The sequence below is a fragment of the Nansenia antarctica genome, assembly GCF_963989245.1.
Source record: "Nansenia antarctica genome assembly, chromosome: 16".
NCBI classification, from domain to species: Eukaryota; Metazoa; Chordata; class Actinopteri; order Argentiniformes; family Microstomatidae; genus Nansenia; species Nansenia antarctica.
The window spans coordinates 8,401,282-8,417,808 of NC_137686.1; the positions used below are offsets into that span (position 1 = coordinate 8,401,282).

At 48.8% G+C, this 16,527-nt stretch overlaps 1 protein-coding gene across 1 annotated transcript; it reads left to right on the forward strand.

Moving 5' to 3' along the window:
* Positions 1 to 11,727: 11,727 nt before the first annotated feature.
* Positions 11,728 to 16,084, forward strand: LOC308171914 (la-related protein 6-like; the record flags this gene model as incomplete). Its single annotated transcript, XM_080546828.1, has 4 exons — positions 11,728 to 11,735; positions 13,862 to 14,054; positions 14,896 to 15,865; positions 16,071 to 16,084. The coding sequence occupies 4 exons, from the start codon at positions 11,728 to 11,730 to the stop codon at positions 16,082 to 16,084; spliced, it is 1,185 nt and encodes a 394-aa protein (XP_080402954.1).
* Positions 16,085 to 16,527: the final 443 nt, after the last annotated feature.

The following is a 16,527-nucleotide window of genomic DNA, read 5'->3' on the forward strand; positions in this document are numbered from 1 at the left end:
ACCTCAAATTGCAGACACCCTGTTTATTTATTTTCAGTACATAAACATATCATGAACCATCAATCCTTTTTTACCAATCTACAGAGCAAAACATCTCATCCAACCTTTCCCCAGCCAAAACACTATCTGAGTATAATAGTTTATACAAAATGGCCTGCAGGACATACATAACATGTTTGGTCTGAGAAGAGCGATGATACCAACCATCACCAATATGTGATGTCACCAGTTGAACTTGTAGCTTTTTTTTGCTAACGTTATTGTATTCCGTGTCAGAGCAGCTTCTCTTAGCTACACCGAGTCTATATTAACGTAAGCTATTAGGCTTAACTGGACCTCAAGGTCCTTTTGGCTAAGATAGATGCCACAGTTCAGGTTATGTCAGTCACTGTGGATTGTTGTCGGCACTCTGAATTCATCAGCGATTGTAGTGTGTGTCAGTTGCGTGTGTTATGTGTTCCAAATGTCTACATTGGATTCTAGTCAGTCTGGTTATCTCAAGCTTGTTAACAATCCGTGTTGCGTGTTGGGTTTGGAAATAGGACTGTTGTGTCGCAAATGCCAGGGCTGTTTTTTGATCCCAGTCCGCCCCTGGACACATTGAAAAAAAAAAATCAAGTCATTTGCACTCTTTGTTTACTGGTTGTTGGTCTTAGAAGGGGGGTGGTGCAATATAATGCAGTTCGCAGTAGGGTTCCACTAGGTCCCATATGGGACACTGGTTAGTTGGTCTTAGAAGGGGGGTTTATAATCAGGGGTGCACATAACTGGTGCGCCAGTGCGCATGCGTCGCCAAAATGCATGCTGCGCGGCAGATCAGCCGCATGAAGGCGCTCTTGCGCACCAACATTATTTTTTTTTGTTTGTTTTGTTTTGTTTTGTTGAAAAGTTGATTTCAGTGTTTACAGAACAGAGCAGTGCTTAAAGAGATGTCCGTTTATTTCAGTGTGTTTAAAGAACAGACATTCAGTTAGTGCTTAAAGAGATGTCAGTTGATTTCATTGTGTTTAAAGGAGTCGGACAGACTTTCATTCTTAAAGAGCAGTCCTTTGATTTTGCATTTGTTTCTTTTGTTTTGCACACAATAATTTGGTCGTTCATCTTTATTTATGAATAAATGTCGTTTTGCTAATAATATATCCATGTATCCCTTTTTTATCCATCCTGTGGGACGGGTCGTGACTCGCGAGCTCGGGGAGCACCAAGCAGCATCCCTAGGTGCTCCTCTGAGCACTGGCCCCAAAAAGTTATGTGCACCCCTGTTTATAATGCAGTTCGCAGTAGGGTTCCAATAGGTCCCATATGCAACACCATATGGTTTCCCATATGGTGTCCCAGTCTGCACAGGTCCTGGAGCTGCGGTAGTAGCAGTTGGGGAACATGGAGGCCAGCAGGCCCAGGAGGATCATGAAACCCAGGGTGACGCACCCCGCTACAAGAGCTCCCTTCACCAGATTGTTGCCAGCGTTCCACAACCACCTAGAGAGAGAGAGAGGGCGGGGGTAGAAGAGTGGAGATAGTAGTAGTACAGCCAGGGCCAGCTGCAGCTGTAGCTCCTCCTCCCTGCTGGTCTGGGGGCGGGCCTGCTCCAACTCTGAGCCCGGCTGAGAGGACGTGGCACCATGTAGGCCTATCCTTTATGTTAATTGTTAATTTTATTTATTTATTTTATTTATAAACCTCTTATGACCTCTTATCGGCGGACCGATGAGAGACGGAAGTCAAACTAAAGAATACTTTTACAGCCAGTCACCATGCCAACTCACTCCCACTTCATCACTTATGAAGTGAAGTGTGACACAAAATGGGATATGGTAGATGGACGGATTTAAATTGAGTACCCACCATCTCCACAAGCTTCTCCAGGAAGGGAACCAGCTTCAGGAGTTCGTTGTCATTTCTGTCCATGAACCAGCTCTCGATTGGAATCCCATTGGAGAGCTGTAAAGGTTCAAAACAAAGTAGATTTGACTTTCAATCAAATAACCAGTCCTGTGAGAGGCTAGAGGGACATTAAAAAGAAGAAGTGATTGAATGCTTACCTGATAAGCAAAGGCTTGAGGTGAATTGTCAATTATTATCGTCTTTGAAAGATCCCTTCCAAGAATGTTGAGGTCCTTGATGTAGTTTCCTTGTACACAAACACAGTGCTCACGAAACTGAGCTGCCCCCCAGGGGTCGGCCCCCGAGTCACAGTCAGGAACGTCAGTCAGGTCAATCAGGGAAGACTGGGCCTGTGGCTGGTGCTGGTGCTGAGGCTGATGCTTTCTCTTCTTCTTGGCCAGTTTGCCTGAGCCAGTTGCCCCAGCAACCAGGGGGGTTCCATCAGCCTTCTTACTGCTCTTCCAGCTTGGTAGACAGACACTCTTTTTCTCCAGCCAAGTCCCCCTTTGCCTGGTCTCTCTGCTTCAGTTCAGACTTCAAGGCCTTAACCTCTGCATTCAAGGCTTTTATTTCCTGTGCAGCATTGTTAAGGCTGGAAGACATCTCATCCATGGCCTTGTCTCCAGTGAGAGATTGTTGAGTAAAGTCCTGTACTTTGGCTTGGACTTTCAGTTGGACTTTCAGTTGGACTTTCTCGTCAAGCAGACCCTGTTTCTCAGCTATCAATCCAGTGTGAGTGGCCTTAAATTGTTCTACCTCTTTAAGCAAGCGATGTTGTTCAGAGGCCACTGTATCTCTTTCAATGCAAACAGAGGCAACCTCTGCCTTCAGATTGGATTCAGACTCCAGGAGAGTAGTCCTTTCCTCCAGAGCCATTTGTAGCCTCTCCTCCTGTTCGGCGGCCTCTCTGCTCATGGCCAGGGCCAGCTGCAGCTGTAGCTCCTCCTCCCTGCTGGTCTGGGGGCGGGCCTGCTCCAACTCTGAGCCCGGCTGAGGGGACGTGGCACCATGTAGGCCTATCCTTTATGTTGAAAAGCTTACAGCAAAAGCAAAAAGACATGTCCCGTTTTTGAGAGTTTTTTTCCCATTTGGTAGTTTTCTGAGAAATAAAGTTTCACTAAAGTTTCTGTTTTCATCTGGGGGCGGGCCTGCTCCAACTCTGAGCCCGGCTGAGGGGACGTGGCTGTGTTGGTGGTCTTGGGGCGGGTGTCTCCAGAGCCCCAGGGGTCCGGGGCAGGAGCAGTTCCCCAGGGGTCACTGCTCTTCATGGGGGGAGCGGAGGAGGAGGAGGGGGGCGTAGGACAGCTCTGGGGGGGGGGCTTGACGGTGACGGGCTGGGAGGAGCGGCGGGGGGGCGAGGGCTTGGGCTGGGCCTGCTGCTGCATGGTGTCATAGTACGTCACTCCTCCATACACCTGGGGGTTGTACATGGGCGGCAGCGTGGCGCCAGCGGGGTAGGGGTAGTTGGTGCTGCCGTAGGTCATGACCCCCGGGGGGGGGTAGAAGGGCGGGGCCAGCAGCTGCTGAGGGGGGGGCTGCCCCGGGGACATGGAGACTGGGGGGGCGGCGTAGAGGGCGGGGTTGGGCATGGGCGCCCCCGACAGGTGGGGGTGCAGGCCTGGGGGCCAGGTGACATTGGTGTTTCCATGGGGGGATTTGGCACGGGGTGGCCAGCCGTCACCCACTGAGCCCATTGATTGGCCGGGAGGGCTGAGGGGGGAGGGGCCAGCAGACAGGAAGTCATAGGGACCGAAGGGAGAGTCTTCCATACGCAGCCCAGAAGACATAGCACCAGGTTTGCTGGGGTTGTGATCCATAGGGGAGTTGACAGACATGTCCATGGCCGTCCACTTCTTCAGACGAGACTGAGGCTCCTTGTAGCCCCCCATGTCCATGTTTACATTCATGTTAGAGTTCAAGCCTAAAGGGAAGTTGGTGAAGGAGCCCATGGAGTTGGGGTCCTTCTGCAGCTCGGGTGCATTCTGGGGCATGTAGTTGTCCATGTAGGACTTGAGGGGCTGGTGGGGAGGCGTGGCCTGTTTCAGCAGGGAGGGGTCGAGGTGCCTCGGGGGCTGCATCATCGACTGGGACGAGCCAATCGGACGGCCCTGGTCCTGCTGGCGTCCTACAGGCATGGGTCTCTGGCTCTGCTGCTGCTGCTGTGCCTTCTGCTGCTGCTGCTGGAGGAGGAGACGCTGGGGGTTGTACATGGGCGGCAGCGTGGCGCCAGCGGGGTAGGGGTAGTTGGTGCTGCCGTAGGTCATGACCTGCCGTAGGTCATGACCCACGGGTCCACAGGGGCCGCCGGCTTAGGGGCTGCACCGTAGGAGTGCCAGGGGTCTGGGGCGGCCGCTGCTCCTCCTGCCCCCCAGGGGTCGGCCCCCGAGTCACAGTCAGGAACGTCAGTCAGGTCAATCAGGGAAGACTGGGCCTGTGGCTGGTGCTGGTGCTGAGGCTGATGGTTTCTCTTCTTCTTGGCCAGTTTGCCTGAGCCAGTTGCCCCAGCAACCAGGGGGGTTCCATCAGCCTTCTTACTCTCCTCCAGAGCCATTTGTAGCCTCTCCTCCTGTTCGGCGGCCTCTCTGCTCATGGCCAGGGCCAGCTGCAGCTGTAGCTCCTCCTCCCTGCTGGTCTGGGGGCGGGCCTGCTCCAACTCTGAGCCCGGCTGAGAGGACGTGGCACCATGTAGGCCTATCCTTTATGTTAATTGTTAATTTTATTAATTTATTTTATTTATAAACCTCTTATGACCTCTTATCGGCGGACCGATGAGAGACGGAAGTCAAACTAAAGAATACTTTTACAGCCAGTCACCATGCCAACTCACTCCCACTTCATCACTTATGAAGTGAAGTGTGACACAAAATGGGATATGGTAGATGGACGGATTTAAATTGAGTACCCACCATCTCCACAAGCTTCTCCAGGAAGGGAACCAGCTTGAGGAGTTCGTTGTCATTTCTGTCCATGAACCAGCTCTCGATTGGAATCCCATTGGAGAGCTGTAAAGGTTCAAAACAAAGTAGATTTGACTTTCAATCAAATAACCAGTCCTGTGAGAGGCTAGAGGGACATTAAAAAGAAGAAGTGATTGAATGCTTACCTGATAAGCAAAGGCTTGAGGTGAATTGTCAATTATTATCGTCTTTGAAAGATCCCTTCCAAGAATGTTGAGGTCCTTGATGTAGTTTCCTTGTACACAAACACAGTGCTCACGAAACTGAGCTGCCCCCCAGGGGTCGGCCCCCGAGTCACAGTCAGGAACGTCAGTCAGGTCAATCAGGGAAGACTGGGCTTGGGCTGGGCCTGCTGCTGCATGGTGTCATAGTACGTCACTCCTCCATACACCTGGGGGTTGTACATGGGCGGCAGCGTGGCGCCAGCGGGGTAGGGGTAGTGGGTGCTGCCGTAGGTCATGACCCCCGGGGGGGGGTAGAAGGGCGGGGCCAGCAGCTGCTGAGGGGGGGGCTGCCCCGGGGACATGGAGACTGGGGGGGCGGCGTAGAGGGCGGGGTTGGGCATGGGCGCCCCCGACGGGTGGGGGTGCAGGCCTGGGGGCCAGGTGACATTGGTGTTTCCATGGGGGGATTTGGCACGGGGTGGCCAGCCGTCACCCACTGAGCCCATTGATTGGCCGGGAGGGCTGAGGGGGGAGGGGCCAGCAGACAGGAAGTTACAGGGACCGAAGGGAGAGTCTTCCATACGCAGCCCAGAAGACATAGCACCAGGTTTGCTGGGGTTGTGATCCATAGGGGAGTTGACAGACATGTCCATGGCCGTCCACTTCTTCAGACGAGACTGAGGCTCCTTGTAGCCCCCCATGTCCATGTTTACATTCATGTTAGAGTTCAAGCCTAAAGGGAAGTTGGTGAAGGAGCCCATGGAGTTGGGGTCCTTCTGCAGCTCGGGTGCATTCTGGGGCATGTAGTTGTCCATGTAGGACTTGAGGGGCTGGTGGGGAGGCGTGGCCTGTTTCAGCAGGGAGGGGTCGAGGTGCCTCGGGGGCTGCATCATCGACTGGGACGAGCCAATCGGACGGCCCTGGTCCTGCTGGCGTCCTACAGGCATGGGTCTCTGGCTCTGCTGCTGCTGCTGTGCCTTCTGCTGCTGCTGCTGGAGGAGGAGACGCTGGGGGTTGTACATGGGCGGCAGCGTGGCGCCAGCGGGGTAGGGGTAGTTGGTGCTGCCGTATGTCACATGACCTGCCGTAGGTCATGACCCACGGGTCCACAGGGGCCGCCGGCTTAGGGGCTGCACCGTAGGAGTGCCAGGGGTCTGGGGCGGCCGCTGCTCCTCCTGCCCCCCAGGGGTCGGCCCCCGAGTCACAGTCAGGAACGTCAGTCAGGTCAATCAGGGAAGACTGGGCCTGTGGCTGGTGCTGGTGCTGAGGCTGATGCTTTCTCTTCTTCTTGGCCAGTTTGCCTGAGCCAGTTGCCCCAGCAACCAGGGGGGTTCCATCAGCCTTCTTACTCTCCTCCAGAGCCATTTGTAGCCTCTCCTCCTGTTCGGCGGCCTCTCTGCTCATGGCCAGGGCCAGCTGCAGCTGTAGCTCCTCCTCCCTGCTGGTCTGGGGGCGGGCCTGCTCCAACTCTGAGCCCGGCTGAGGGGACGTGGCACCATGTAGGCCTTTATGTTGAAAAGCTTACAGCAAAAGCAAAAAGACATGTCCTGTTTTTGAGAGTTTTTTCCCCATTTGGTAGTTTTCTGAGAAATCAAGTTTCACTAAAGTTTCTGTTTTCATCTGGGGGCGGGCCTGCTCCAACTCTGAGCCCGGCTGAGGGGACGTGGCTGTGTTGGTGGTCTTGGGGCGGGTGTCTCCAGAGCCCCAGGGGTCCGGGGCAGGAGCAGTTCCCCAGGGGTCGCTGCTCTTCATGGGGGGAGCGGAGGAGGAGGAGCGGGGCGTAGGACAGCTCTGGGGGGGGGGCTTGACGGTGACGGGCTGGGAGGAGCGGCGGGGGGGCGAGGGCTTGGGCTGGGCCTGCTGCTGCATGGTGTCATAGTACGTCACTCCTCCATACACCTGGGGGTTGTACATGGGCGGCAGCGTGGCGCCAGCAGGGTAGTAATAATAACGCCTCGACTGGCATACAGGTGGTTGAGGTGGTGTGTCTCTCTCAGGCGGAAGGTTCCGGCTGCCGCACCACCTCGTCCAGCTCGGTGATGAAGTGTTTGAGGTCGTCTAGGCCAGCGTTTCTCAACCGGGGTGCCGCGGCACACTGGGGCGCCCCCTGGTGTCTTCAGGGGTGCCGTCAAATAATTCTATATTCTGACGTTCATATGAATGAATGAATACATATATAAATAAATAAATATATACAAATAAATATAATACAATACAATACAATTCATCATCAAAATCTGTCTGTCTTCCCATGTCACAATGTCAATACCGGGTTCAGTGTAAGGTCAGTGTGTCTGCACTGCAGCCTGCATTGTTTTTTCATTTACCGCACAAAGACATTTCGAGCGGAAGCAGACAGGAAGCAGACAGGTAGCAGACAAGTAGCAGACAAGTAGCAGACAAGTAGCATCATGGAACGCTTTTTAAAAAGAATGGCTCCAGAAGAAGCGAAGGTTGACTCTGAAACAGAGCCAACTCCATCCAGCTCTACATCGAAGGTAGATACCAGCAGTAAGGCCAAAAAAAGACAATACGACGACAGCTACTTAAATTATGGCTTCATCTCTAATGAGGATCCATCATGCCCTCTCCCTTTGTGCTTAATATGTGGCATGAAACTGTCAAATGAAGCGATGGTCCCGAGTAAACTCAAAAGACACCTAAGAACCAATCATCCATCACAAGCTGGCAAGGATTCTGAATACTTTGTTCGGATGAAAAGTCAGCATAGCCGTCAAGAACGGGTGATGATGAATTGCGCCAAAGTTTCGGTTAAAGCATTGGAGGCTAGCTACCTCGTATCCGAAATTATTGCTAAGGCGAAGAAGCCACATACTATTGCCGAGTCCGTTATATTGCCAGCATGCACAGCAATAGTTAATCACATGCTAGGCCCACAAGCTGCAAAAGAGATAGCAAAGGTCCCGCTGTCTGACTGTACAATTGGAAGGCGAATCAATGCCATGTCTGCAGATATTGAAGATATCGTTTTGGAAAAAATCAAGGCAAGGGGACATTTTTCGTTGCAAATTGATGAATCTACAGACGTGAGTGGGCATGCTCAGCAGGGGGGGGGGGGGACGGCCCGGGGGCGTGCGGAGGATATCCCTTATTTTCGGGAGAATATCCCTTATTTTCAAATCCCAATGTTGACAGGTATGCTCTGGCTCCGTTTTCACCCCTAATCTCCGTTTTGCGCGTTCACGTGTAGCCTGGTCCAACCAGTGCTTTTACATTCATCATCGAGGTACAGCTTACCCTTTTTTTAGACATAGCTGAGTCAATCGATTTCATTTTGTGATGAAGTCATTTATTCGTTTTGCATAGTTATCGGTGAAGTAGGTTTCAAAGTCCGCGTCTCCTTTTTTACGCGTTAGCCGCTTGAAACTCAAACTGGGACGTGGCCAGATTTCTGTACAGCCTCCTCAGCCCAGTGAATGAATGAATGGTCTTCCATGAATGAATGAATGAGTGGGCCTCCAGCGCAGCGACCGCTTCGTCCACCTTGGAGCGCAGGAACTGTGGAGACTCCAGCATGCGGAGCAGGTCAGAGTTGTCCATCTCCAGCAGCATGCCAGTGACCTTGGGAGCGATGGGGTGCATGCTGTGGATAGATGAGAAGAGACGCTCACCTGGAGGGAGGGGGAGAATAAATATCAGTAACAGTAATTATACTAACCTAATGGGGGATTCATTGAAACAAACAAATAGACTCGCCTATCATTTGCTTCAGGTCCTCATGGGGAACGGCAGCCAAAATGGAGTCAGTCCGAAGCTCCTCGTCATGTATAGCAGGCTGCTGCATGGGGATCTGTGGCTGGGGAGCCATGTGCTGCAGGAGGTGTACACCAGCTGTGTACTTGTTACGGGGCACAGTGTGCATCCGTGCTGTAGCTGCGTCTGCACTGGCAGGGTGCTTTCTCAAGGCCTGGGTAGCTGAGAGGGAAGATAATCATAATCAAAGGGATATTTATGGCAAATGTTTGGATAGTGCTCTTTGGGGCAGGATTACTTCACGCAATATACTGACCCGCGCGCTGAGAGGTCATCATAGGGGGAACCAGGGAGGGCGTGGCCTTCATAGCGTTGAAGGTCTTAGGCCTGGTAGCCGACGGACACATGGCGTTGGTGGGCGTGTTCTGGAAGTGCTGAGGAGGTGTGTCTAGGAGATGAGTGGGTCTCAGCTGAGCCAGCTGGTTGGTGAAGTCCGGTGCAGCACAGTTCTGGGCCTGTGGAATGGCCGCCATGAAGAACCCAGGTGGGGGAGCAACCCCCTGATGCCTGGGTTGGGAACGGCGCAGCCGCTGGCCGTACTCTGCACGTGCTGGTTGGTTGCGCGAGCCTGGCGCTCCTCCTTGCCCTGGGCCAGGGCCACGTACAGGGGCATGGTGGCCACGATGCGGCCGTTCATCACGGTCACAGCCTTGGTGGCGTCCTCGGGGAAGGAGAAGCACACGAAGCCGAATCCCTTGCTGCGTCCGCCCTCCGTCATCACCTTTGCGCTGGTGATTGTTCCGAAGTGGGAGAACTCTTTGTGCAGCTGCTTGTCGTCCAAACAATCGTGCAAGTTCTTGACATAAAGATTGACACCCTGGTAGAGAGAAACTGTGTTTTACTAAGATGTTTTTCATGCCTCAAATACATCAACAATGCTTACCAAGATTATGAGCTTTCTGATACAGTATATGTTTGTTCATATACACACACACCTGGTATCTGGTCCTGTGGCCCTGATTTATATGTTCAAACTGGCGCTTCAGCACAGTCTGGCGCTCTCCTCTCTTCTGGGCACGGCCCACGTAGACCCGCCTCCCATTTAGCTCCTGGCCGTTCATCTCATCAACGGCCCTCTTGGCATCCTCATGCCTTTCGAAGTCGACAAATCCAAAACCCATGGATTTACCAGCGTCATCGGTCATGACACGGACACTCAGGACTGGTCCAAATCTTTCAAACCTCTCCTGAAGGCGTCGGTCGTCCATATCCTCTCCGAAGTTCTTGACATACACGTTGGTGAACTCTCCGGCCCTGGATCCGAGTTCAGCCTCTTGTTCTTTGCGCGATTGGAAGTGTCCGACGAACACTTTTCTACCGTTCAATAACGTGCCGTTGAGTCTCTTAATCCCTCTCTCAGCAGCCTCCTGGGTGTTATACTGCACAAAGCCATAGCCTTTAGCATTACCATTCGCGTCAGACGCTACCTTGCAGGAAAGGATGCTCCCAAACTCCGAGAACGTGTCGTAGAGGTGCTTGCTGTTGAACGTCTCCACTAAATCCTTAACGAAGATGTTGCCGACCCCACTGTTCCTCCGAGAAGGGTCACGCTGAGACCACATGATGCGCATAGGTCTTCCGTTGACGACATCAAAGTTCAAGTTCATTTTTGGGGAAAAGAACGAATAACGTTTATCTATCTAGCTCTTCACAGATGAATTGCAGGTAAATGAACGGCATGTGTACTCTAGCTGGATTCTAGAACTCCAGCTGCATGTTCTATGGTTGTCATCACTTATGTTTTAGAAGAATTCTAACTTCAGACATTGTGACCTCACAGTCCATAGCCAGGGTCCATTTTGTCAGCAAACCTATTTAGGGGTTCATGAGGAATTCCTTCTCCAGCAGATGTATTTAACATGAATAAGGACATTGGAGAGAGGGGGGGGAATAATTAAATTGTAGAGTTGACCTATATTCATCACAAATCATGTCATCGCAATCAGACAAGTTGAAATATGACTCAAAACTTCCAAGTAGCATAGAACAACTTATTATAGAAATTAATTAATAGAATTAATTAAACTAATTTGTTTGTTCATTTTCTACAACAACTGTTCAACGTAGAAACATACAGCACATTGTCACATGTTTAAATAACCTTTTTCTTATACATTACTGTGTATAGACATAAAGCTACAGATTTCATATATTGCTTCTAGCCGTTTCCCTTTTTCTTTTCAGTAAAACTCTTTTATGGTTTATGGATACCCAAGTGTATCAAAGTTAGCATTTTGGTGGGAAAAATACCAGAACTGTCCCATCTCAATGCTTTGTAATACTGTTTATAACTACAGTAAACAGATAATAATAATAATAATAATAATAATAATAATAACTTTTTATTTGTATAGCGCTTTTCCTGCAAACGTTGCAGCTCAAAGTGCTCCAATCATTATATAATCATAATTTAATTATTTAGTCATTTAAAGGCAATATTAAAAAGATGGGTTTTTAGTCTTGACTTGAACATATTTGCTGAGGTTGCATCCCTAATGTAAACTGGCAGGAATTCAGTCAAATTTACATTTAGATGAATTACATTTCTGCATTACCTCACTTTCGCTATGGTCCAATAAAATCACACAATGGCTTTGGCTACTACACTCACTTTATTAGGAACACTATAGCCTACTATACTGGGTAGGGCCTCCCTTTGCTCTCAAAACAGTCTCAATCCTTCGTGGCATAGATTCCACAAGATGTTAAACATTCCTTTGAGATTCTGGTCCATCATGACTTGATAGATTTTTCAGGTGCACTCTCAAGTTGTGAATCTCCCGTTCTACCACATCCCAAAGGTGTTCTATTGGATTCAGATCCGGTGATTGGGAAGGCCACTGTAGAACACTCAGGCTCTTTTTGATAGGGCCAAGGCAGGCAAGTTGCAAAATAGAGGCAGGTCAGTTAGGGTTTCAGCATTAAACATCACATCATGTTATGTAGGCATGGCTCTGTAAGTTTCGTTCTCAAGGGTTACATTTTCCAATTTCAATACGGACACAATGCTTAATATATAGTTGTATCCACTTAATAATCTCTTTAATCCAATGTTTAAAGTTATACAACAGCAGGAACAGAAAATCAGGAATTCCGGGGGAGTCTGTTAATATTCCACTCTTCCACATAGTTTGAAAGACAAACAGTTGCAATTAGGCTCTCCCGAATGTCAGGGAATAGGCTTATAAAATATTTGTTCTAGCTGTAGATGCACTAGATGCAATATTATAAAATATTTGTTCTAGCAGGAACATGCACCATTGCATCATGCTTGTGTGAATCATCAGTTACAAATCATGCAAACCACTTTATTGGGTCTAAGATCAGGGTGAAATAGGCTTTTAGATAGAAACAGATTAGAATTGGCATGCTCCTGATTCTCTGAATGTGACCCAGGAGACACTGCCAAAATACAGTATCAACATTGACCAAACCCCTCTGCCAGGAATACAGTCTTATCTAAACTCAGGTATACTGGAAGTGATGCTCCAACTTTGCTGTTGACCCATGATCTGAACGCAGATAAAAGGGTAGATGATACTGTGTAAATATCAATGCAGGTTTGTGTATATATACGGCTATATATATACATATATACACAAACCTGCATTGATATTTACACAGTATCATCTACCCTTTTATCTGCGTTCAGATCATGTTACTGGATGATTGTGGATCGATGTCAATACCAGACAGACTTCCCACACCAGTAATTGAAATGTTTGATAGATGCTCTGAAACCACCAATCAATAAGTTAATTCATTTAGATAGATGATGCTGTATATAACTAAATTATTGAATACATTAGCAGAGAACGTGCAAACTGAATAATGATGACTACAAATGAATATCAAACTAACAATGATTTGATTTAGCAATAAGTCTGTTACTTGACGCTCCTCCTACTTGTTGTGTAAATACCAACTATTGGGTGGATTGAGAAATATAAACTGGGAGAGAGAGTAGCTCTATAAAAGGCAGACAGGGTTCCTACTGTCAGACGGACAGACAGACAGACAGACAGACAGACAGACAGACAGACAGACAGACAGACAGACAGACAGATAGTGGTCAGTCAACACAATGGCTGGGATACAAGGTCTCTTCTTTGCCAGTTGTTTTTTCTTGCTTTTGATGATTGGTCTTGGAAAACATGGTAAGATAATTTCTTCCTTTAGACACTCAGGGCTAGTTTGCCAGACACAGATTAAGCCTAGCGCTAGACTAAAAAAGCTTATCCAGTGGAGATTTTTCGTTTAAAGTGTGATTTAGTCCAACCTGTGTCTGGGAAACTGGCACTCAATGTCATCTCTGAAAATCACAATGAACCTAGTATAGGCCTACTGTACAAACAGTCCATGTTATGTGAAACATATATGTGAAAACATTGATTTAGGCCAGTTTATGCATGAGTTTACTGCCTTGATACTTAATAAATATTATCTTTTAGTTTCACCCAGCCAGCATGGATAGTATTATTCCAGTCTATTAAAGAAGTTCTTGAATCTTTTTCTTAATTAAAAAATAAATAAAAAATGAATTAAGAGAGAGAAAACTGTTTTGTACAATACAATGTGCAGTGTTACACAATATATTCACCTAAAAGTTGACATTTTGCTTTGCTTTATAGTTTTTTCTGATGGCACAGAGGAATCACAAGAAGTCTCCATTCGTGAAAAGAGGAGTCTAACCACCATAGACCTGGGGAAGTACAACATCACAGTAAGAAGTGGAACAGAACCCGAACACTTATCACTGTATTCAATGCTGATTTATAAACACCTTTATAAATAGCACTTTACATACAAAGCCCAGCTTAGCGTATACTGTGCTGTGGCGCAGGAGGTAGTGCCGGTGTCTAATGATTGCAAGGTCGGCAGATTGGCAAATTCAAATCCCGCCTGAAGCCACACCACTACTAGTGTGCCCTTGAGTAAGGCACTTAGCCCTCAGTTACTCCAGGGGGAATGTCCCTGTAATTCGTAATTGTAAATCGCTTTGGATTAAAAGCGTCTGCTAAATGGCAAAATTAATTAATTAATTGCATATTGAGATGCTAAGAAAGTCTCCTTCTCCTGTAGGCACTTCACTGAATGTGATGACCCACCGAAGAAGGATCGCAGTGAAACGTGTGACCTGCATGAGAGGATTGCGTTGCAGTTGGAGTATTACCTGTCTGATGAACACCTGTGCGAGGATGCGTTTCTTCTCAAACACGTGCAGAAAAACAGGCTGGGCTACGTCAGCCTCAAGCTACTGACATCCTTCAAAAAGGTACTGTTCGCTCCGGTCCTCCTGTCCTTTATAGGTGGTGTGAACACATCATTGGTACAATTTACAACGCCGGTGAATACTGCTAAGGAGAAGAAAGCACCTTAAATGAACCTATGTTCATGGCACCATACATAACTTACTGTGTGGAAGTGTGGGGAAACACATACAAAACAATCACAATTCCAATTTATTTACTACAGAAAAGAGCTATACGAATTATAAACAGAGCTGCCTATCAAGAACCAACTAACAAATTATTCATAAACACCTATGATCTCAAATGTAAAGAATTGGTGGACTTCAAAATGGCACAAGACAAGTAATGTATAAAGTAAAAAATAAGATGCTTCCAGACTGTATCCAGAGACTATTTCAAGTTAGACAGAGTAATTACGAACTCAGAGGAATATGTATGTTTATGAAAACAAAGATTAGAACAAATGCAAAACAAAGATGTATAACAGTTAAAGGAGTTAATTTATGGAATACTTTTGAAAAGGAAATGAAAATGTGTAGTACACTAAAAGGATTTTAAAAATTATTTAAAAATAAGATGATTAACAAGTATAAAACAGAGGTTTAAATATAGTTTTTGTTTGGTATTTTTTGAACTTTTTGTTGACATGCGTAAGTGAAATTTTGAAAAGTTTCAATGTTTTGATTATGCATTCATGGGGGGACATGCATACATGTAACAAGGCTGCGCAATAAGCCACGGCTTCAGCCTACACCTTTTTGGTCCTGGTGTTATGAATTGTGACTGTGTACATTTTTTTTATATCTGTATTGTGAATTGCATAGGGGACCAAAATAAACATTCTCAATCAATTTCATATTTCAGATGAAGGAGCTGACAAGAGACTGGAGCGACACTCTGACCGGAGCGCGCTGCTCTGAATTGCTGGCCGTGAACGAGGAAGGAACCAAAGTGAGGCGGCGGGAGACCCTTCCAAAAAGGCTGCTCTGTGCCCCCACCAGTAAGCTGCTACTGGCCCGGAACCTGTTAGGAGAGCGTATGACAGGAGAGGACCTAGATCAGCCCAGAGTCCTGGAGACGGCGCTGAGACTGTTTAGCGTGCACGGCAACGTCACGTCCCTCCGTATTCTGCGGCCTGGCAAAGAGCTGCCCGTGGAGCTGAGGCACCATGCTAAGCGCCACAAGGTGCTGGGGCAGCAGGTGTATGTCGTGGTGGAGTTTGACAGCTTAAAGGAGACTCGGAGGGCCTATGACGCCCTGCGGGCAGAGGAGCAGATGTCTGAGGGCCGGGGCGTGTGTGTGACACCCCTGGGTGGCCCCGGGTCTCGCTCGTCCCGCTCCACCCAGGAGGGGACGGCAGAGGAGTGTGAGGAGGACTCAGAGGAATGCGCAGAGGCGAAGCTGGGCCAGAAGAAGCTCAAGCAGATATCGAAATGTCTTGTCAGCTCCGTGAGCTCCGTGGAGGATTCAGTCCCACAGAAGAGCTCCGAGTCTGGCTCTGGCTATGGCACTGGCTCTGGCTCTGGCTGTGCTCTGGGTCCTTCCGCCCCCGGAGAGTGCCACAAGTCCCTGGACAGCCCCCTGGACAGCCCCCTGGCGAGCCAGTCATCGTCACCCCTCAGGAGCGGCCCTGGTCTGAACAGGGCTGGAATAGTTGGCGTTGGCAGGAGCACGTGCTCTAGTGACTACCTCCGGGAGAACACGGCCAGCCCTTGGGTCGTGCGACGCAAGGCTGCAGCTGGCACTGCCCACCACGAGGAACAAGGACAGAGGAGGCCCTCCCTGACAGTGGTGCGGCAGCCTCGAGGCCCCGATGGCACCAGGGGCTTCTATGGTGGGAGGGGGAGAGGGAAGTCTATACAGCCCCGTTGACAACTAACGACCCCCCTTATGGATGACAACAAGGGAGTTGATTCCCTCTGATTTGTCCAAAACGTTCAATAAAAAGCATGTTTCATTCATTTCAAATTGAAAACATTGTATTCTGCTTTGTCATGGAAAAGAGTGTATTCGTGAAATTGTACCCCTGTGTTGTGTAGGTTTACAGAACTGACAGGTGGGGGCACTGTTAGGCAGCTTGATAGTGTAGGCAAGGCAAGGCGAGGCACATTTATTTCTATAGCACTCATACACACACACACACACACACACACTCACACTCACACTCACACTCACATGGTTGACAACACCCATATGGGTGTGATTATTTGTGTTTGTGTGTACTGAATGCACTCCCAGTGAGAGAAGCCAGCGGCTGTTTGTTTTAGCTCCCTCCTGTGTGTGTATAGGCTCCGTGTGTCTTATTGATCGGTGTGACCTTGAGAGGTGTTGTTCCCACTCAGGCTCAGAGCTGGAGGGAATACACCTTGAGATGATTTGAACATCCTGTTTGTTCCTCTCCCTCAGGACGGCCAATCCAGGACAATTCGCCAATTCCAGTTCACTGATTGGCCAGAACAAGGAGTGCCAAAAACCGGGGAAGGTTTCATCGATTTC